This window comes from Pyrgilauda ruficollis, unplaced genomic scaffold (assembly GCF_017590135.1).
Source record: "Pyrgilauda ruficollis isolate IOZ18807 unplaced genomic scaffold, ASM1759013v1 scaffold30, whole genome shotgun sequence".
Classification (NCBI taxonomy): Eukaryota; Metazoa; Chordata; class Aves; order Passeriformes; family Passeridae; genus Pyrgilauda; species Pyrgilauda ruficollis.
In genome coordinates, this window is record NW_024524378.1 from 493,228 (window position 1) to 512,947 (window position 19,720).

Sequence of the window (19,720 nt, forward strand, 5' to 3'; positions counted from 1 at the left end):
GGAGGAAATCAGGAGTTCAGAGGTCATCTGCAGATGATGCCTCAGACTCAACTGGTATTATGATGACCAATATAAAAATTTCAAATTGATCCAGCATTTGTGTATGATTTAGAAACAAATGAGGAATAGTGAGAGCTCATCTTGCAAAAAAGAAATACCCCAAACAACTAACAAAATCACTTAGGGGCCTCCTTATGCTTTGGGGGTGGCAGGATTTTGGGTTGAGGGAGACATAGAGAGACTATCTGTGATAATCCTCAAATGACTCTACATACATATTTTGGATCTTTTTGTACAAAATTCTTGAAAACCAAGAAGCAGTGATTACTTTGCTCTTCAGCATGTCTTGTCTCACCTCTGGGATACAGCTTGCTTGAAGCAATCCTCACATTTCTCCTTTAGTTGTTAGGGACTTATGAGCTTCTCTCTGTACTCCCCACTGCTCTCTTTATGAGTCAAAGCCACAGTGGTTATTTCTGTACCTGATTTTATGACCCCAGAGGATTTTATACTCCATAAAATCTCCATTAAAGATAACCAAATAAAAGCTTAGAAGAAGCTAAAAAAAAAAAAAACAAACAAACAAACAAAAAAAACCCAAACAAACAAAAAAAAAAGAAACCGTGAAAAGAAGTCTTTTTTGCCAAAAACTGTTAAAGGAGTCCACACTGTTGCCCTCCCAGTGCTGAGGCCCCCAAATGTGGCAAAGAGGCAGAAGGAGAGGGTGGACAGCAAAGACAAGGTGGAATGATCCATCAGGAGATGACAGCAGCTATGGTGGGTGTCCAGCCTGCAGCAGAAGGCAGCTGCAGCAGCTGCAAGCAGGCAGCCTCCAACAGCCTCTGAGGGGCAGCACCTTCGCAAGTTTAATTTAAACACCAGTAATTTATTCACTGGTTTCATGCACTGTTCTGCATTTGAGCAGCTTCTGCCTCATCTTGATTCAGAAATCAAATTATGGCTTTGAAGACGCCCAAAGTGCCCAAGTGACTTCCCAGCTTAAAAGGGGAACGTGGGGCAATGCAGCACTGGCCTGTTCCTCGCTGAACAGAGAATTCTGTGTTCCACAGTTCTCAGATAAAAACTGTCATCGCATGCTTGCTTCAAACAGTGCAGATCATCTTCCTGTGTATTCTGTCACAGTCCAGCAGAGTGCTTTCCTGTGCTGCTGTGGCTGGAGACAGGCGGATTTTGCATATTTGGAATTCTGTTTGTTGCATATCTGTAATATTTCAGTATTTGCAGAAACACTTGAATTTGATATATGCAAACATCATAGGACACCAATGTCATAAGGGAACAAATGAACCCAACTCCTTCATGACTGCAACAACCCATGACCATTATTTTTTATTGAGCAATATGCAGGGTTTTGATGTGTCATTCTCTTCCTGTCCCACTCTCTTCCTCCATTCCACTCTTCTAACCTTTGAGTTCATTTCTCTCACTCCATCACCAAGGCACATATGTAATGCCATAATCACAGTGTTATGTATTATTATTGCTTACTTATGTTGTGTGCTATATATAGCAAAAAAGAAAGCTAAATTTGTACCTTAGTAATTTATTAATTGGTTGTCACATAAATGGGACTTCTTGTGTTTGAATAATGAGTCATTTTTATTTAGTCATTACAGAAAAGAAAGTCAAAATTAACCTGGAGCACTAGATTCAAATCTAATTAACGTCTGAAAGTGTTACAAAACATGTACTATAATTACATACCAGGTTAAAAAAAGACAAAACTTTCTATATTAGTGCTAGTCTGAGCTTACGTTACATTCAGCCACTGACAATTTTCCAGATAACTTTGTTTTAGTAAGTTTTTAGTTTAGAGTCACAGGGTACTATTTCTTAAACCTGTAGAGAGATCATGTTTTTTGGGGATTCCTTGTGTATATAACTGGCAGTGTGCATTGTAACATTTGATTTCCAAAGAAGAAAAACAGCTTACCTTTGCCCACCAGCTTGAGAGCATGAAGTAGGTGTTAACATTTTCCTCACCAAACTGTTCCGCCACGTAGAGCCCTAATGATCCATACTTGTCATATATGTTTCGCTTGGACAGGTCAGTCAGGGTTGCATGAGCATTGTTGATCTCTTTAAATTTTTCTGCAGCCTCTGGATTGTCTGGATTCTTGTCAGGATGGTATTTCAGAGCCAGTTTTCTTAAATGTGAGAAACAAACAAACAAAAGAAAAACCAGAGAGAAAATAAGTCATCTGTATATGAGCATGTATACAGACACAAAACATTGAATATTACAAAAAATATTTTCATAGCGTTATAGTAATTCTGAAGTGTGTGGTCAGCCTTCTTTTTTCCAGCTCTGATGTACTCAGTGGAAGAAAAGTGACACAAAGGAACCAAACATTAAAGTTTTGATGAAAGAGGTGTGCCTATTACACTGAGAATGAACTTTGTGTATTGATACCTAGTCAGCTACTGTGTTAAAGGAGACAGTGATATATGATGAAAGCACAGATTGCAACACGATAATAAATCACAGGCATTTGTTGCATTATGATTGCCAACTCATTTGCATCATTTAGCAGGTTTTAGCAACGATAAAGATTTTTTAAAGGTGTTTAAAAACATGATGATCACACTGCTTATCCAGGCAACATTATTTTCTTTATAGCAAAGGAAATTCTGTGTTCGGTTGCCTATCAATAGAAGCTACATTAAAACGTTGTAAACAATGTCTGTGTTTGCAGAAGCCCAGACAGTGATGAGGCGAGCACAGTAAGGAATTACAATAGAAAGGGAAGCATATTTTTGAAGCCCAAGGTAGAAAGGTATAATGAGTTAATCCCAGTTTCAAGTGCCTATCTTTTGGCCTAATTCCCCACTGCTGCACTTCTGAGACAATCCTTAAAGCAGTAAAAGGGGATTGTCATAGGATCATCATAGGAACCATCACAGAATGGTTATTTTCACAGGATCATGGAGTGGTTAGGGTTGGAAGGAGCCTTAAAAGATCATCTAGGTCTGGCCCTCCACCATGGGCATGGACAGCTTCCAGTAGGCCAGGTTGTTCAAAACCTCATCCAGCTTGGCCTTGAAGGTTTCCAGGGATGGAGCATCCACAACTTTCCTGAGCAAGCTGTTTCAGTGCCTCGTGACTCTCACAGTAAAGAATTTCTTCCTGATATCTAATGTAAACATACTCCTTTTTAGTTTAAAGCCGTTGCCCCTTGTCCTATCACTTCATGTCCTGGTAAAAAGTTCCTCTCCAGCTCTCTTGCAGGACTGGTTAAGGTACTGGAAGGTGCTCTAAGGTCTCCTTGGAGTCTTCTCTTGTCCAGGCCAAACAACACCAATTCTCTCAGTGTTGCGGTGAACTCTCCACGTGTGGCAGGGATACGAGGCTTGACTCTATTTCAGAAGGCTGATTTATTATGTTAAATATTATATTAAAATACTACATCAAGACTATACTAAAAGAACAAAGAGATCAGAAGGCTACAACAAGAATAGAACAGAGCAGAACAGAATAAAATAACAAAATCCTGTAACTGCTCACAACCTTAGCACAGGTGGCTGTGATTGGTCATCAATAAAAAACAATCCACATGGACCAATCACAGATGCACTTGTTGCATTCCACAGCAGCAGATAGTAATTGTTTACATTTCTCTCCTGAGGCTCCTCAGCTTCTCAGGAGAGGAAAAATCCCAGCAAAGGATTTTTCATAATATTATAGCTACATCTCAGCCTTTCTCCATTTCTCTGGTCATCCTCATGTCCTTTCTCTGGACTTGCTCCAACAGGTCTATGTCCTTATTTTGGGGTGCCCAGAACTAAATGCAGTAATCCCTGTGTGGTGTGAGAGTGGAGCAGTGCCAACTAGTTTGGGCTGCTTGTGCCACTGGAAGCCTTTACTAGGTCAAGGTTTGACACTGCTTTTTGCCCTGGACCATAATCAGCACTGTGGCATTTGAGGAGAGGTACAGCTTGAAAAGTGCAGTGCGTGACTCTTGGCTCACAGCCCTGAGGAAGCAGAGGATCGAGAAGAAGGGGTTTGCTTCCAACCATCGTGAAGCACTGCTAGTGTGAACTCACACACACTTGCAAAACAAGCGCAGACAGAAGTATATATTTTCAAAAATCGCCACTCCCGGTAAAAAGCTTGCAAAGTCTCCAGGACATTTATTTAATGACTAGTGCTGACCTCTAGTGGCATGAAAAGTGACTTAGTAGTGTTTTAAACTGTTTCAATCCCAGCGAAGCTACGCTTCTTTTTGTAAATGTTCTCTCAAAATATTTTGAGAGCTAGCCATAAGTGCTATGACCAAAAATAGTATTTATGGCGTGAAGCCAGTGTGCCTACACTTCCTCTAACAAATTTAACCTCAAGAGTAGAGTCCTACTTGATTTCCTTCTGAAGTCCAAGTATAGGTTACTCCTTCAGTAAAGAGACATTCTGCCAATATCAAGACATAGATCAGCCTGGGAACAGCTTCACCAACGATCTCTTCAATTCTCCTGCACTCAAGTCACAGAATCATAGGTCATAAATAACTCCTTAAACATGTGTCTAATAGCATGAATAGGTTCGTGTTCAGTCTTGTTTAATACACTGTGCATATTGCACCTTAAACACAAAGTTTTGGTCATGTTTAACATGTGCCCTAAACACAATAAAATATTAAATATAAGAACTGAAAAAACAAGCTAAGTCTTGCATGATTAATGATATTATGTGTCATCCAAGTATTTAAGTAAATTATGCAATCTATGCCTTTTCTGACCTGAAAACAAGCCCCAACAATTAGAAAAAAAAAAAAGAAAAAAGAAAAAAAAATGGAGAAGTATTACTTTCAAAAACCCATGTATGTTTGCAGGCATCACACAATCAATTTCCAGCCTTTCTTTCTTTTCCCAAAGACCCAAAGACATCTTCTGGCTTACCTACATCCCAAACAATCTTATAGAAAATAAGAATTTGAACAGAATGCAGTTTTAAAGAGATGAAGCACGTGAGTTGCACTTTCACTTTACCTAGTATTGTTTTAGACTACTAACAGGATTACTTTCAGCAATTAACAAAAGATAATATGTGGTTTTATTTTGATTTTGGGACAAATGTTCTCACTAAAAAGAGTACATTACCAGAACAACTCTCTGCTCACTGAGATGTCATATACTAACTGAAGATGATTTAGCAATGGGAAAAAGATCTAGATATTAGCAGTGCAATTCATATGAGTGAGACAAAAGACTCTGTTAGGTCCAACCCAAGGAACAATAAAAATAAGGACAAAAGCTATGTGACATAACACGAAGTACTGTGGGTACCTGTGGGCTCCTGGAAAAGTGTCATTTGCAGTTATGTAATAGGTAGGGCTCATTATGACAAAGAAGAAGACAAAAAAAGTAGAGAGTGAAATGAACAAAGGGTTTGTAGGCTACCAAAACCAGGGGTTTATGTCCATTCATACTTTTCTCATGGAGAATAGCTTTCTCCTTCACTGCCTCAGGATCACTGCCCACTGCACTCCTCCACAGCAGCAAGCAAGTTTGGGAGAGAAAAGTCAAACAGGGAAACACAAGATGAATAAGTGTGTCTTGGATGGATAAGACACTTATGGAAATGAAGTCACTCAAGACCTCTGTCAGCTGGAGGCTAGGGCTGAAAAGTGAGATCAGGCCAGACTCTGACACAGAGGTGGGTCTGATGAGGATGGATGCTTTTGAATGAAGATAGGATTATTCTGAAGACAGGGAATTATGCTCTGTAGGGCCAGATATGACCACACAGTGAAGTATCAGAAGATGTGAGAAAAATATTCCTATGCTTCCTTCGATAGCTCAGCTGGTAGAGCGGAGGACTGTAGGCTCCCTGGCACGGCCATCCTTAGGTCGCTGGTTCAACTCCGGCTCGAAGGAGGAGTCACCTTTTGCCTCTGGCACACGTCCGGAACTGGCACTGCTGTCTTCTTCTGCTCCTGCCCAGGAGGCTTTCCTTCAAAAGCCTGTCTAGCCATGAGCTCTTGCCTGAGTTTGGCAAGGTATATTTTTGGGTGAACCCTTGGGCAGGGGATGGTGGTTCTGACCATGGGTGCTGTCCACAGTCACCTCCAGCAGGACTGTGAGTGGGTGGGTTGGTGGTATGAGAACGATAAGCATGGGAGGTGCAGGCTTTGGGTGCAGGGCATCCTGGGTCAGGGCTGGGTGTCTGGGAGGGGAGAGGACCTGGGTCAGAGGCTGCAGGGTGGGGAATTAGCTCAAGTGGTAGAGCGCTCGCTTAGCATGTGAGAGGTAGCGGGATCGATGCCCGCATTCTCCAGTGCTTTTCATTCCTCCTTGAGTGGATACATGGCCCTTTGCCAGGGATCCCTCTGCCCACTGGTGTTATTAGGAGCTATTTGTAGGTGGCTGCACAGATAACTACAGGAACTGGAGCTTTACCAGTAGGAGCAAGGGCTGTAGACTGAGGTATCTGCACCTTCCTATTTACTTAGGATTACATCAGTATCCTTGCCCACCTTTATGCCTACTCAAGTGAAGTCTGCTGTTATTGAGAGGAGCAAAATATCAAACTAGTTTTTAAGTATGGTAAAAAGGATGACTCGGGGAAGCACCAAGCAGTGAGAGTCACCCTGCTAAGATCACAGAACAGATCCTCCTGGAATATACGTCTAGACCTAGGAAGACAGGGAGGTGTTTAGAGACAGCCAACGTGGCTTCACTGAGCACAAATCATGACTGACTAATCTGGTAGCCTCCTACAATAGACTGATTGCCTCAGTGGACAAGGAATGAGCTGGATGTCATCTACCTAGACTTTGCTAAAACCTTTGACATCATCCCACACAACATCCTTGTCACACTAGGGGACACAGGGTTTGGGTGGATGGACTGTTCAGTGAATAAGGAATGGGTTGGATGGCCACATCCAAAGAACTGTAGTTAACAGCTCAATATCCAAGTGGAAACAAGTATCAAGTGGTGTCCCTCATGGTCTGCATTGGGACAAATACTATTTAATATCTTCATTAGTGATACCATTGTGAGTGGCATTGAATGTACCCTCACCAACTCTACAGACGACAAAGGAAGCAGTGCAGTTTATATGCTTATATTCCATCCAGAGGAACCTCAAAAAGCTCGAAGAGTGGGTCCATGTGAATTTCATTGGGTTAAACAAGCCTGGTGCAAGCTCCGGCACCTGGTCAGGGCAATCACCAGTATCAGTACATGCTGAGAGAGGAATGGATTGAGAGCAACTGTGTGGGGAGGGAGCTGCGGGTGCTGGTGGATGAAAAACTTGACATGAGCTGGCAACGTACCTTTGTAGCCCAGAAAATCAGTCATATGGTAGGCTACATCAAAAGTAGCATGGCCAGCAGGTGGAGGGAAGTTGTTCTGCCCCTCTATTACCCTCTTGTGAGTCCACACCTGGAGTGCCATGTCCAGCCATGCGTTCCCCAGCATAAGATAGACATTTTTAGAGCTAGTCCGGAGTAGGGACACAAGACTGATCGAGGATTAAATACCTTTCCTCTTAAGACAGACTAAGAGAGTTGGGACTGTTCAGCCTGGAGAAGAGAAGGCTCCAGGGAGACCTAATAGCAACCCTTCAATTGATGAAGAAGGGTTGTAAGAAACACAAAGACACTTTTTAGCAGACCTTATGGTGAGAGAATAAGCAGAAATGGTTTTAAGCAAAACAGGGTAGATTTATATAATGTTAAAAGAAATTCTTCATGAAGACAGTGATGAGACACAGGAAAAGGTTGCCCAGAGAACTTGAAGATTCCCTATCCCTGCAAAAGTTCAATGTCTGGTTGGATGGGCTTTTAAGCTACCTGATCTAGTGGAAGAGGCTCTTGCCCACAGCAGGAAAGCTGAACAACATGAACTTTAGAAGTTCTTTTCAACCCAAAATATCCTATTATAATACAAAAAAGACAGATGATCACAAACTGCAGGCTTTGGGTGAGCTAAGCAGAAGGTTTCACATGCCTCTCAGGAAATTATTGATTCAACTGTGAGACCTTTTACTGTGCTGATGGAAAGAAAAATAAGACAGTGAGCCACAACTGAAGCAGGAGAGATTCCATTTTTTCCCTCCTCAGGTCAGACAAGCAGGAGAAGAAGGGTGTCCTGGAGTGCTGTGCACTCCATGCTTACAACTGAAGCAGGAGAGATTCCATTTTTTCCCTCCTCAGGTCAGACAAGCAGGAGAAGAAGGGTGTCCTGGAGTGCTGTGCACTCCATCCTTAGAGGTTCATGTAATATAAATGGCTGAACCCTTGAGTCAGCTGCAGTGATCCTTGAGCTTGGGCTGCTGTGGGAGATTGGAAAAGAGATGTCCTGAGGCCTCATCCAAGCTGATTGCTTTGACTGCTCTGTCACAGAGTGCAGCGGTGGCTGGCCTCGAAGGGGAAAGTGACTGCCCCTTTGGAATGTCCCTGCTAGCTGTGGCCAGCACCACCAGCAGCACTGGGGCACTCTCCCGTTCCTTGCTCTGGTCAGGAGAGCGCCTAAGGCTTTCACCTTGAGGGACGAGGATCCGCAATGAGAGGGCTGCTACCCAACAGGAGATAAGGAGGCAGACTCCAGCTGTAGTGCAATCCACATATATTAGCTGCAGGGAAACTGACAGCTGAAGAAACCAAACTGGGGCCTGACCAACTTTTAAAGAGGGGAGGATACAGAGGTGGAGTCTGGTCTTCAATTCATCAATGAGAGGGTGGGAGTAGGAAGAGGGTGACTGATATAGCAGAATAACCAATAGGAAAAAGCCTGGGGAAGAGCCCTGGACCCTGAACCAATCACTCAATTCCCTGGCTGGAAGGTTCTAGAGGAAAAGGATGGGTTGCCAAGTGATGGACAGGGCACCAGGGTGGGACTAAGGGACAGATACATAGGTTGCCAAGGGGAACAGGGAGGGGAAAACTGGACTGACAGGGCGAGAGAGGAGAGAGTACCAGGGCAGAACCACTACAAACAAAGGGGTACATGGAACGAACCAATTTACAACTTAACTGTGCTAAAGCATACGAAACACGCTACAACAGAGGAAGAGCTTGTTTGGGTCCCTCCACAGCTCTGCTGGTGGAGTGAAGGGCTGTAGGCTCCCTTCCATGGATACACATCACATCTGTTGGGGTGCTGCCTGCCCTAATACATCTGAAAGGCCCTGAACTGACCTCATGTGGGACCTCCATCTCCACCCATGGGTCTAGGAGCTCTATTTACATTAATCTCTCTTTCCATGCTACGGGAGTCTTGATCACTAGCAAAGGTAGAGCCATAACTTTGGATACGTCCAGCCACAAAGACTCTTGACGCAATACACTGATGTGCAGATGGAAGTTACTGCTTGACCTCAACCCTCTCTTGTCAGTCTGGACCTGCCTGGCACTCACTGGACACATGATCATCATTCTGACCTCTGCACTGACTTCTGTACTTGCAGTGCCTGGTGGTGACTTCTGCTCTGGTCTCTTATCTGGGATGAGCCACCACAGCTGGGTCTGCCCTGGTTTGTTGTTGCGGACATGAGATTTTCTGGGCAATGTGGGTCTAAGGCAAGTGTTTATTTTTTCCTCCTGGACAGTGTCATGCAGGTATATGTGATGTGGTGTGGAAGCTGAATGGCTGTCTGAGTGTGTGCTGGGCGAGGTCCCAGGCATGTTCCTGCAATTCCTTCGATAGTTCAGCTGGTAGAGCAGAGGACTGTAGGCTCCCTGGCACGGCCATCCTTAGGTCGCTGGTTCAACTCTGGCTTGAAGGAGTCGCCTTTTACCTCTGGCATACATACGGAACTTGCACTGCTCCTCGCTGGGCACCCCCAGAATGAGCTGCTCAGCCATGAGCCGTTGTCTGACTTTGGGAAAATGACGAGCCAAGGCATTTTTGGGTGAACACTTGGTGACAGGTAGTGGTTCTGAGCCCGGGAGTTCTCTGCAGTCACCCCTAACAGGAAAGTGAGTGGGTAGTGTGAAAGTAAAGTTGATTAGGGGGCCTCAGGCTTTGGGTACAGGACACCTTGGGTCAGGGCTGAGTGCCTGGGAGGGGAGAGGACCTGGGTCAGAGGCTGCAGGGTAGGGAATTAGCTCAGGTGGTAGAGCACTCGCTTAGCATGTGAGAGGTAGTGGGATCGATGCCTGCATTCTCCAATGCTTTTCATTCCCCTTGCCTGGACCTGTGCTGCAAAGAAGAGAATAGCATCTAGGACTATGTCCTTGGCAACATGAGCTGTGAATCGAAGGAAGTTCTGAGAATGATGGAAAGGATCCAGAATATTGTGCCCATCCTTGGGCCTCCATGTATCAAACCCACATTGACCAAGTACAAAGAGCTCAGAATAAGGCCTCCAGGACGCCTGGAAGCCGGTGCACTTGCCCTTTGAGGAGAGGCTGTTGAATGTGGCCTTGTGCAGATCTTGAAGAAGAAAGGGTTGTGTGGGAGATAAGCAAGCACTTATCAAAATGCCTATCAGGAGGTTATTGATTCAACATTTAAGCCTTTTACTGTAGTGATTAATGGAGGAAAGAAAAATAACAGGCCACAATTGAAGCAGCAGAAGTTCCAATTTTTTCTTATCTATGAGAGAATGAAAACCTAAAAAGAGTTAATATCTCCAACACTGGATAGCAGAGGAAAGGACTGTTTCCATGCTGATGAGATAAGGTGCAGTTAGAAAACAGCTTCTTTCAATGTAGGATAACGCTGTCCTTGGATCAGCTTCCTTATCTTGTGTAACTATCTCCAAAACCAGGTATGAGACAGCATTGCACTTGTCTCTCTGATATCTGTGAAGGGAATCGAAACCATGAAGCCACCAACCCCCTTCTGAAAAGTCTGAGAATAACAAAATGCGCATGCATGAGAGCTAGTCTGTAAATAGCACAACTGAGATGGGTGGGGTGTGCAACCACCACCCAAAGGAACTGAACTACAGGCAGGACTGGAACCCTGGCTGGTGATCCAGATCTTTTCCTCTAGGTCTATCATCTATCTATCTCCTTCTCTTTCTTTCTTCTTCTCTTCCTCTTCTTAAAAGTTTAAATTGCTGCTCCCATGGGCTGTTCAGAAAAATTTAGATCATTGCTGCCATGGGCAATTCAACTTATAATATGGTTTAAACTTATTCAACTTACAATAAAGTTTGAATTGCTGCTGCAATAAATGATATTTTCTAATTGATTGTTTGGCATTGTTTTGCCTTAATTTAGCCCAAAGGTATCCTGAGTGTTAGTTGTCTCCAGGACTGCCTTCTAGGGACCTGATGTTTTATGGCTATCCCAGAAAAAATGGTCCAGGACCACTCTCTCAGGACCTGACACCTCCTCAGGTCAGCATGGTGGGAGAAGAATGTTGCCCTGGGGTGCGGTGCAGTCTCTATGCTTGGAGGCTGGCATGATCTGACTGGCTGAACTCTTGAACAAGAGGATGAGATCCCTCATCTAGGGCTGCTTGAAGGAGAAGGTAGACTTAGGGATTCCCTGAGGACTCATTCAAACTGATTGCTTTGAGAACACAATCATGGAGGCAGAGCAGAGAGAGGACCCTGATACTCTGTTGGTATCTGCTGGTGTACTGGGGTGTTGCTGGTTCTCTCACATGGTGACTATTACATCTTGTGTGGGCAGTAAGTGCCTGAATAGGCCTGAATGGCCCTCACCAGCCTCACATGGGGTTTGCACCTCCAACCATCAGCACTCTTTATGTTCACATCTGGGCCTTCACGTTTTTTCTGTGTTAAAAAGCAGGAGTCCTGGTCTCTAGCTCACTAATGGCCAGAGCCATAACACTATCAAGGCACAGAGACCTTGGATCCAAACCTGATGAGCAGACGAATGCCCTGCATTGACCTAAGCCCTGGCTTGTCAGTCTCGACCTGCCTGTCAGACACTGGATATGATCATCACTCCGACCTCTGCAGTGACTTCCATGCTTGCAGTTGTCCCTGCTTTGTCATGGTGATAGTGCCTTCTGTTCTGGATGATTGCTTCAGGTGACCCACAGTGGCTGTGTCTATCCTGGCCAAGGGTTGTAGGCTTGAGAAGCAATGTGAAATAAGTCAAGTCTTTCTTATTTCCTGCAGAGGAGGGTAATGTAAATACAAGGGAGTGGTATTAGACTGGAATGACTGGATGAGTGTGTGATGAATATCTAGGTGTCTAAATTTCATGCTTCCTTCTATAGCTCAGCTGGTAGAGTGGAGGACTGTAGGCTCCCTTGTTGCTGGTTGAACTCCAGCTCAAAAGAATCACCTTTTGCCTCTGGCACACATCCTGCACTGGCACTGCTGCCTTTTGGTCCTGCCCAGAGGGTTCCCCATAATGAGCTGCTCAGTCATGAGCTCTTGCCTGAGGTTGAGAAGATAAGTGGCCAAGGCATTTTTAGATGAACCCTGGCCATGGAAAGTTGATTCTGACCATTGGGCTTGCCCGCAGTCACCTCCAGCAGGACTGTGAGTGGGTGGGTTGGTGGTATGAGAACGATAAGCATGGGAGGTGCAGGCTTTGGGTGCAGGGCATCCTGGGTCAGGGCTGGGTGTCTGGGAGGGGAGAGGACCTGGGTCAGAGGCTGCAGGGTGGGGAATTAGCTCAAGTGGTAGAGCGCTCGCTTAGCATGTGAGAGGTAGCGGGATCGATGCCCGCATTCTCCAGTGCTTTTCATCCCCTTGCTTGGACACATGGCCCTTTGCCAGGACCTGTGGGTACTCAGAGTATATTCAGAATGCAAAGAATAAGATGACATCCAGGTCAGCATGGGCAATTTAACAGAGGTTTCTCCCTCTTTGCTTGATAAACATCAAATGTAATCTAAAGTATTGTGTCCCATTTTGAGATCTTCTATGCAGAAAAACAGTCAAAGAGCAATCTCTGGAGGGCCACCAAGAATCTCAAGGAATGGAAAGGTTTCCCTGTGTGGATGGGATGAGGAGAGTGGGTATGTTCAGCCTAGAGAAAGAGGGGTTCAGAGGACTTACACATGACCTTTTGACTTAGAGGAGGTTTCAGAATAGAATGCCTATAATGTGTCATCTGCTTGAGCAGACAGCAAAAGACAGTACAGTGAAAACAAATCAAGGGAAAATGCAGCGGGATATAAGTAAGATGTGTGTGGCCATGAAGAAAGTCTATCTACTCATGAAGAAAATGATGCCCAAGGAGCTTATGGAGCCTTTCTGTTTGTGGTTTGCATGACTGATGGGCTGAAGTCTTGAGCAAGGAGCTGTGATGTAGGAGCTGAGGCTGTTTGAAGCAAGATGTTGCCTGTATACAGGACCTTTTGGGAGGGTCCTCCTGTCCTCTGAAGGGTAAGGAAACCTAGGAAGCAAAGTAGAGGACAGCATCCAGGACTTCTCCAAGGGCAAGGCCTATGGATTGAGGGAAGGTATTATCTGACTTTCCTCTTCATTGGATAGATGCCATTTAGAATTGTGTACCTGTTATATATAGGTTTATATAATTTTTTGCTATAATAGAACTAATTTCCTTCCTAATATGTGTGCTTTGGATTCAGAGTGTGAATAATGTTGGTTACACACTGCTGTTATAGTTCCTGGTAAGTGGAGTTTATGCAAAGCCAAGGACTTCTCAGATTCTTGCACCACATCCCATCAGCAAGGAGACTGGGGGCACAAGAAATTGGGAAGAGACACAGCTGGGACAGGTGACCCCAGCTGACCAAAGGAATGTTCCGTACCACATGACATCAGGCTCAGTATATACTAGGGAGAAAGACGGCTGGAGGCCACTGCTTACAAACTGTCTGTCTGGGCATTGTTCTGCAGGTGTTGAGCAATTGTGTTGCATATCACTTATTTTGTGTAATCTAATTCAGTTGTTGTTATTATTGATATTTCCACCTTCCTTTTCTGTGCTTTTGAACTGTCTTTTTCTCAATCCAAAAAGTTTGCTTTTTTTCGACCAGTTCCCTCCAAAAACCCTCTTGGTGGTGAGGTGTGTGAGCAGTTTTGCAGGGTTTAACTGCCTGCTGGGTTAAACCACAACAGCCCTTTTTGGCGCCTAACATGGGGCTTGAAGGGTTTAGATAATGACAAATCTGACTAGAGTACATTAAAACAAATTTCTTTTAAGCATTCATTATATTAGTGTAATAATAGCTAATCCTGATATTGATTTATTTACTTTCAGAGTTGAGAGTAAATAAATTTCTGTTCTCAGGTTTGGGTTACGTAACATCTGACTTGCTCTGAATGTTTCCTGTTGTACTGTTTATCACCTCTGGGGGCTGGGCTAAGGTTATCATTTTGTCATACTTTGTAACACTGGTTTATGATATGATAAAACTGATGGTCATGAGACTAATTTATTTGTAATCAAGTATTGTTTCCTTCTCCATACTTCTAGAGCCATCTATTGGAAACTATTCCTAATTACATCCTTCATCTTTCCTCCTAGAGCCAGTCTGTGGGGCATATAGTTCCCACATCTTCCCCTTCTCCTCCAGAGTAATTACAATAGCTCTTGAGAATTCTGAATATAGTCAGGATGTTCAAACCAGTATGTTCATATGGCTATGTCGCCTGATTGTATTTCAGACCTTATTTAGACTTAACTATTTAAGATACCCCCTAGATAACTGCCCTGAGCCTGAGCATATATAGTGGCAGGATGTGTGGGATAGTACAGGTAAGTATGTATGACAATGGGCATCTTGAATATTTTGGAATTTCACCCCCGAACAAGTTCAGAATCCTGAAAAACTAGTGAAATATTTGGAAGAAGTATGCTGCCAACCTGGTAATTCCAGAGAGAAACAAATCACTGCAACATGCTGGGGCCTGGCCCATGCCTAGCGAGTCCTATTCAACACTATTCAGTATCCTCAAGGGGATAAGAACTTTGGATCTGATGACAAAATGTCAGGCACTTTGGCTACCCCAGTCCCAGTGACAGACACTGCATCTGAACCAAAGGGCCCACCAGTACTGATACCATCTTCACAAGAAGAAATACTGGAAGTATAAGTCAGCTGCTTTAGTAAGGGATGAAGGAACCTCTTCTAAGAGTCAAGCAGCAGGAAGAAGGCTGCTCCAAAGCAGGGCCATTATGAGAACAAGAGGAGGAAGAGAGGTGGCTGCAAACTGAGGAGGAAGAAGAGGAAGAACTCATAAATGAGATGTTAACCATCTCATCCCTATATCACACCAACCAAGACCCGCTGATTCCCATGTATAAGCTGATTGCACAGCTGGAAAGCCCTGGAGGGATCAGCAGGACTCACCCTGCAGCAGTTTCACATGGCCACTGTGAAAATCTGATTGGGGGTGGAGACCAACAGTAGATTATAGTACCTTGAATGAAGCCCTGCTGCTGCTAAGTGCTGCCATGCCAGACAGGCTAGAACTTCAATTTGAGCTGGAGGCAGTTTGTATCAAAGGTAGCCAAGTGGCCTGCCACAATCAATATTGCTGGCATGTTTTTCTCAATCCCTTTGACAGCAGAGTGCAGGTCACAATTTTCTTTCACTTGGAGGGGCATCCAGTACATCTGCCCTAGAGAAATCCAGCCCTATCATTTTCCATGGACTTAACCAGAGTGCACTAGAACAGGAACTCCTGTAATACATTGATAGCTTCATCCTATGGGGAAACACAGCAGACAAAGTTTTTGAGAAGGGGAAGAAAATTGTCTAAATCTTCTGAAAGTCAATTTTGCCATAAATCAAAGTAAGATCAAGTGACTTACACAGGAGATCCAATTATTAGGAATAAAGTGGCAAGATAGATGTAATTTTATCCCAATGAATGTGATCAATAAAATAACAGCTAGGTCTCCACCAATTAGCAAAAGGGAAATACAAGCTGTATTAGGCATTTGAGGTTTTTGGAGAACATTTATTCCAAATTATAGCCTGATACAAAGCCCATTCTATCAACTTACCTGGAAGAATAATTATTTCATTTGGGCCCTGAACAATGACAGCTCTTTGAACAAATTGAAAAGGAAATAGTACATACAGCAGCCCTCAGGCTGCTCTGGGCAGCACAAGGTGTTGAAAATGTGCTGCAGCTGGGGAGAATGGTCCTACTTGAAGCTATTGGCAAAAAGCATCCAGGGAAGGCTCAAGGTTGACTCTTAGGGTTTTGGCATCAGGGACACTGAAGATTCAAGGCTGGCTATATTCCAACTGAAAAATAAAAATTGGCATCATATGAAGGAGTTTGAGCTGCTTCAGACATTATTTGTATTAAAGCACAGCTCCTCTTGGCACCCTGACTGCCAGTGCTCAGCAGAATATTCAAAGGGAGAGTCCGTTCTACACATCATGCCACTGATGCTCTGTGGAGTAAGTAGAGCGCACCAATGATACAATGTGCTTGAATAGGAAACCCCAGTGGCCCAGGAATTTTGGAAGTGATCACTGACTGGCCAGAAGGCAAAGACTTTGCAATATTGTCTGAAAAGGAGGCGATGTGTGCTGACGAAACCCCATTGTAAATGAAATACCAGAAGATGAAAAACAATATGCCCTGGTGAGTCCTGTCATATTTTGGGAAAATATCAAAGGTGGAAAGCTGCTGTGTGGAGTCCCATACACATTGCAGAAACTGCTGAATGACAAAGTAAATCTAGTCAGTTTTCACAGGTGAAAGCTGCTGGTGAAAGCTATCCAGCTGGCTTTAGACATTGCTGAAAGGGAAAATGGCCAATACATTATCTCTATACAGAGTCATAGATGGAGGCAAATGCTTTGGTTGGGGCAGGGTGGGGGGCATTGAAACTGAAGTAGGTCAACTGGCAGAGAAGAGATAAACCCACCTGGACTGCTGGGTTATGGCAGGATATTTCTGTTGGATAGAGAACTTTGTTGTTAAAGTACATCATGTGGTCATTTACCCAAGACTCAGATCATTGACTAACATAAAAAATCCCAGCTGTAACACTTATGTTACCAGTCCAGATCCACCTGATCCACTTCAATGTTAGCATCCCAGGATGCTAACATTGAAGTGGATCAGGTGGATCTGGACTGGTAACATAAGTGTGAACCATTTATAACTTTATGGGCCCATGATATCTCAGGCCATCAAGGAAGAAATACAACAGATACATCACCTCCTGACTGAGGGGTGGACTTCACCACGGACACTATCCATGATTATCCATGAATATGAAACATGGTCTGAAATAAAGCAAGCCAGACAGTGAAAGCCTCTCTTTAATGGAGGACAGTGGCTGAAATATAAACATGGGGAAGTCTGGCAGATTGATATCACATTCCCAGAAATGTGCCAATGCAAGCGCCAGGTGCTTACACTCACAGAACTGTAGAATAATTTAGGTTGAAAAAGACCTTGAAGATCATCAGATCCAAGCATTATCCAGCACTGTTAAGTCCACCACCAAACCATGTCCCTAAATGCACATCTACACATCTTTTAAATACCTCCAGAGATGGTGACTCAACCCTCTTCCTGAGCAGCCTGTTCCAGTGCTTGACTGCTCTTTGCTTAAAGAAATTTTTACTGCTATCCATGGTGGAAGCCACAACCAGATGGCTGAAAACATATTCTGTTCCTCATGCCAGTGGCTGGAATACTATCTTGGGCCTTGAGAAATGAGGTAAAAATGAACCCCAGAAAGAACACCTGGGTCAGACAATGGTACCTATTTCAGAAGCAACCTCTTAGCCTTTGGCTTAAACAGCATGGTATTGAATGGGTATATCACCTACCATGCACCAGCCTCCAGAAAATAGGACAGATGAACTGCTAAAGACTACACTGAGAGCAATGGGTGCTGGGACATTTTAACATTGGAATACATATTTAGCAAAAGTCACATAGTTAGCCAACACTAGAGCATCTTCTAATCAAACTGGCCCTGCCCAATGAAAACTTTGATGTATTTTTACAAAAGGGAAAAGGCTCTGCAGTGCACATAGAAATTATGCTGTGAAAGTCAGGCGGGGTTATTCCTGCTTCAGGCAAAGGCAAACTCATCCATGATACTGCTTTTGATCAAGAATCTGGGTGCACTTGGTGAGTAATGCAGAAGGATAGAGAAGTATGATGTGCACCTCAAGGGGATTTGATTCCGTGTGAGAACAGGCAATTATTCGAATTGTATTATATTAATTGCTATATAATAATGTGTAACATCTTTGCTATGGTTGCTATATGCCATATCAAAATTATTACAATAAATATTTAGCTTTATTAATCAATGAAAAATGAATTTTGATTAGACAAGGTTAAGTGGAGCAGTGACAGAACCAGAACTGTCTTCAGAATACAACAGTCCAACACCACACATCATCTCTCCTGCCCCAAAGGTCTACTATTAAAGAGGAGCCCAAAGTCATGGACTAAATTAACTCACATTTTACAGGAACGGTTCAGAGCTATATATATATCTGCATGTATATATATATAAAAAGACCAGAAAAGAGGCATTGGAACATGTAGGACTTTGGCATGACCTAAATGGTATAAAATAAAGCATAAATATTGAACTGGTTCAGATGGGATTGAGTTAATTTTCTTACTAGTAGTTGGTACGGTGCTATGTTAGATCAAGGAGGAGAATAATATTGATAATGTTCTGATGATTTAGTTTTTGCTGAGCAGTGCTCATCGTAAGTCAAGGACTTTTCAGCTTCTCACACCACCCCACCATCAAGGAGGCTGGTGGGCAAAAGGAATTGGGAGGAGACAGCCAGGATAGCTGACCCCAACCGGCCAGAGGAATATACCATACCATATGGTGTCATGCTCAGTATATAAATTAGGGGAAAAGACGGCTGGGAGGTGCTGCTCAAGAACTCACTGGGCATCATTCATTGAGTGTAAAGAAACTGTGTTGTGCATCACATGATTTAGTTCTATTAATATTAGAGTTGTTATTATTGTTGTTGTTGTTATTTCACTTTCCATTTCTTTTCTGCCCTAATAAACCATCTTTTTCTCACCTTGTGAATTTTACTCCCACTGTGGGGAAGGGTGTGAGTGATCAGCTGTGTGATGTTTATTGGCCTGCAGAATAAAGCCATGACAGTGCCCAACTTTGTGCCTCTGTGTAGAAGACACATGTGGACCGTATGCAGTGATCTCAGAAAAAGGCCATCACCTTGGGAGCAGGTGATCCCACACACAGAAAAGGACATCAGTGGAATAGAGGAATCTCAGTGGGGCCACCAAGAACCTCACAGAGTGGAGGGACTGCTCTACATGGATGAGCAAGAACAGTGAGGATGTTCAGACTGTCGAAGGAGAGAATCAAAGGGCTTAGGCATGACCTTGATGCTTGTAGGAGATTACAGAGTAGAGGAAGTGCTGTCCTTTATCTGATAATTGAGCAGAGGGCTGAAGACAACACAGTGAAAGGGAATTAAGGGAAAATGCAGCAGGATATGTATGGCCCTAAGGAGAGTATATCTGTAGAAGATGACGTCCAAAGAGCTTACAGAGCAGTTCTGTTTGTGGTTTGCATGACTGATGGGCTGAAGTGTTGGGCAAGGTGCTGTGATGTCTCAGCTGAGGCTGTTTGAAGCCAGGTGTGGTAATAGAGGCATGATGGTGCACTGTGGCTTGGAAAAAGTGCTGGGTGAGTGTGTGCTGGGTGAGGTCCTGGACATGTCCCTCCCCTGTGGAGATTTATGGTGTGCCCTGGATTTACAGAGGAGGCACACATCTAGGGTTGTATCAAGATAACTTTGGGCAGTTAAACAGAAGAAATTATGTTCTCTCTCTTTGCTTGAAAGTTCTCAAATATCAAACCCA

The 19,720-nt window shown here is 43.7% G+C and overlaps 1 protein-coding gene and 4 non-coding genes across 5 annotated transcripts in view; 4 read left to right on the forward strand and 1 right to left on the reverse strand.

Moving 5' to 3' along the window:
• The window catches only part of DNAJC5B (DnaJ heat shock protein family (Hsp40) member C5 beta), a 37,040-nt gene that overhangs the window by 8,205 nt on the left and 9,115 nt on the right, over positions 1-19,720 (reverse strand). The window contains exon 3 of the mRNA XM_041473758.1: positions 1,955-2,168. Within this exon, the coding sequence (XP_041329692.1) occupies positions 1,955-2,168 (214 nt within the window). The remainder of the gene's footprint in view (positions 1-1,954; positions 2,169-19,720) is intronic.
• Positions 5,804-5,892, forward strand: TRNAY-GUA. The gene is given in 2 exon segments: positions 5,804-5,840; positions 5,857-5,892. It is a non-coding gene; the product is annotated as a tRNA-Tyr (tRNA).
• On the forward strand, positions 6,220-6,292 carry TRNAA-AGC. Its single transcript has one exon. It is a non-coding gene; the product is annotated as a tRNA-Ala (tRNA).
• Positions 9,660-9,748, forward strand: TRNAY-GUA. The gene is given in 2 exon segments: positions 9,660-9,696; positions 9,713-9,748. It is a non-coding gene; the product is annotated as a tRNA-Tyr (tRNA).
• On the forward strand, positions 12,559-12,631 carry TRNAA-AGC. The gene has a single exon. It is a non-coding gene; the product is annotated as a tRNA-Ala (tRNA).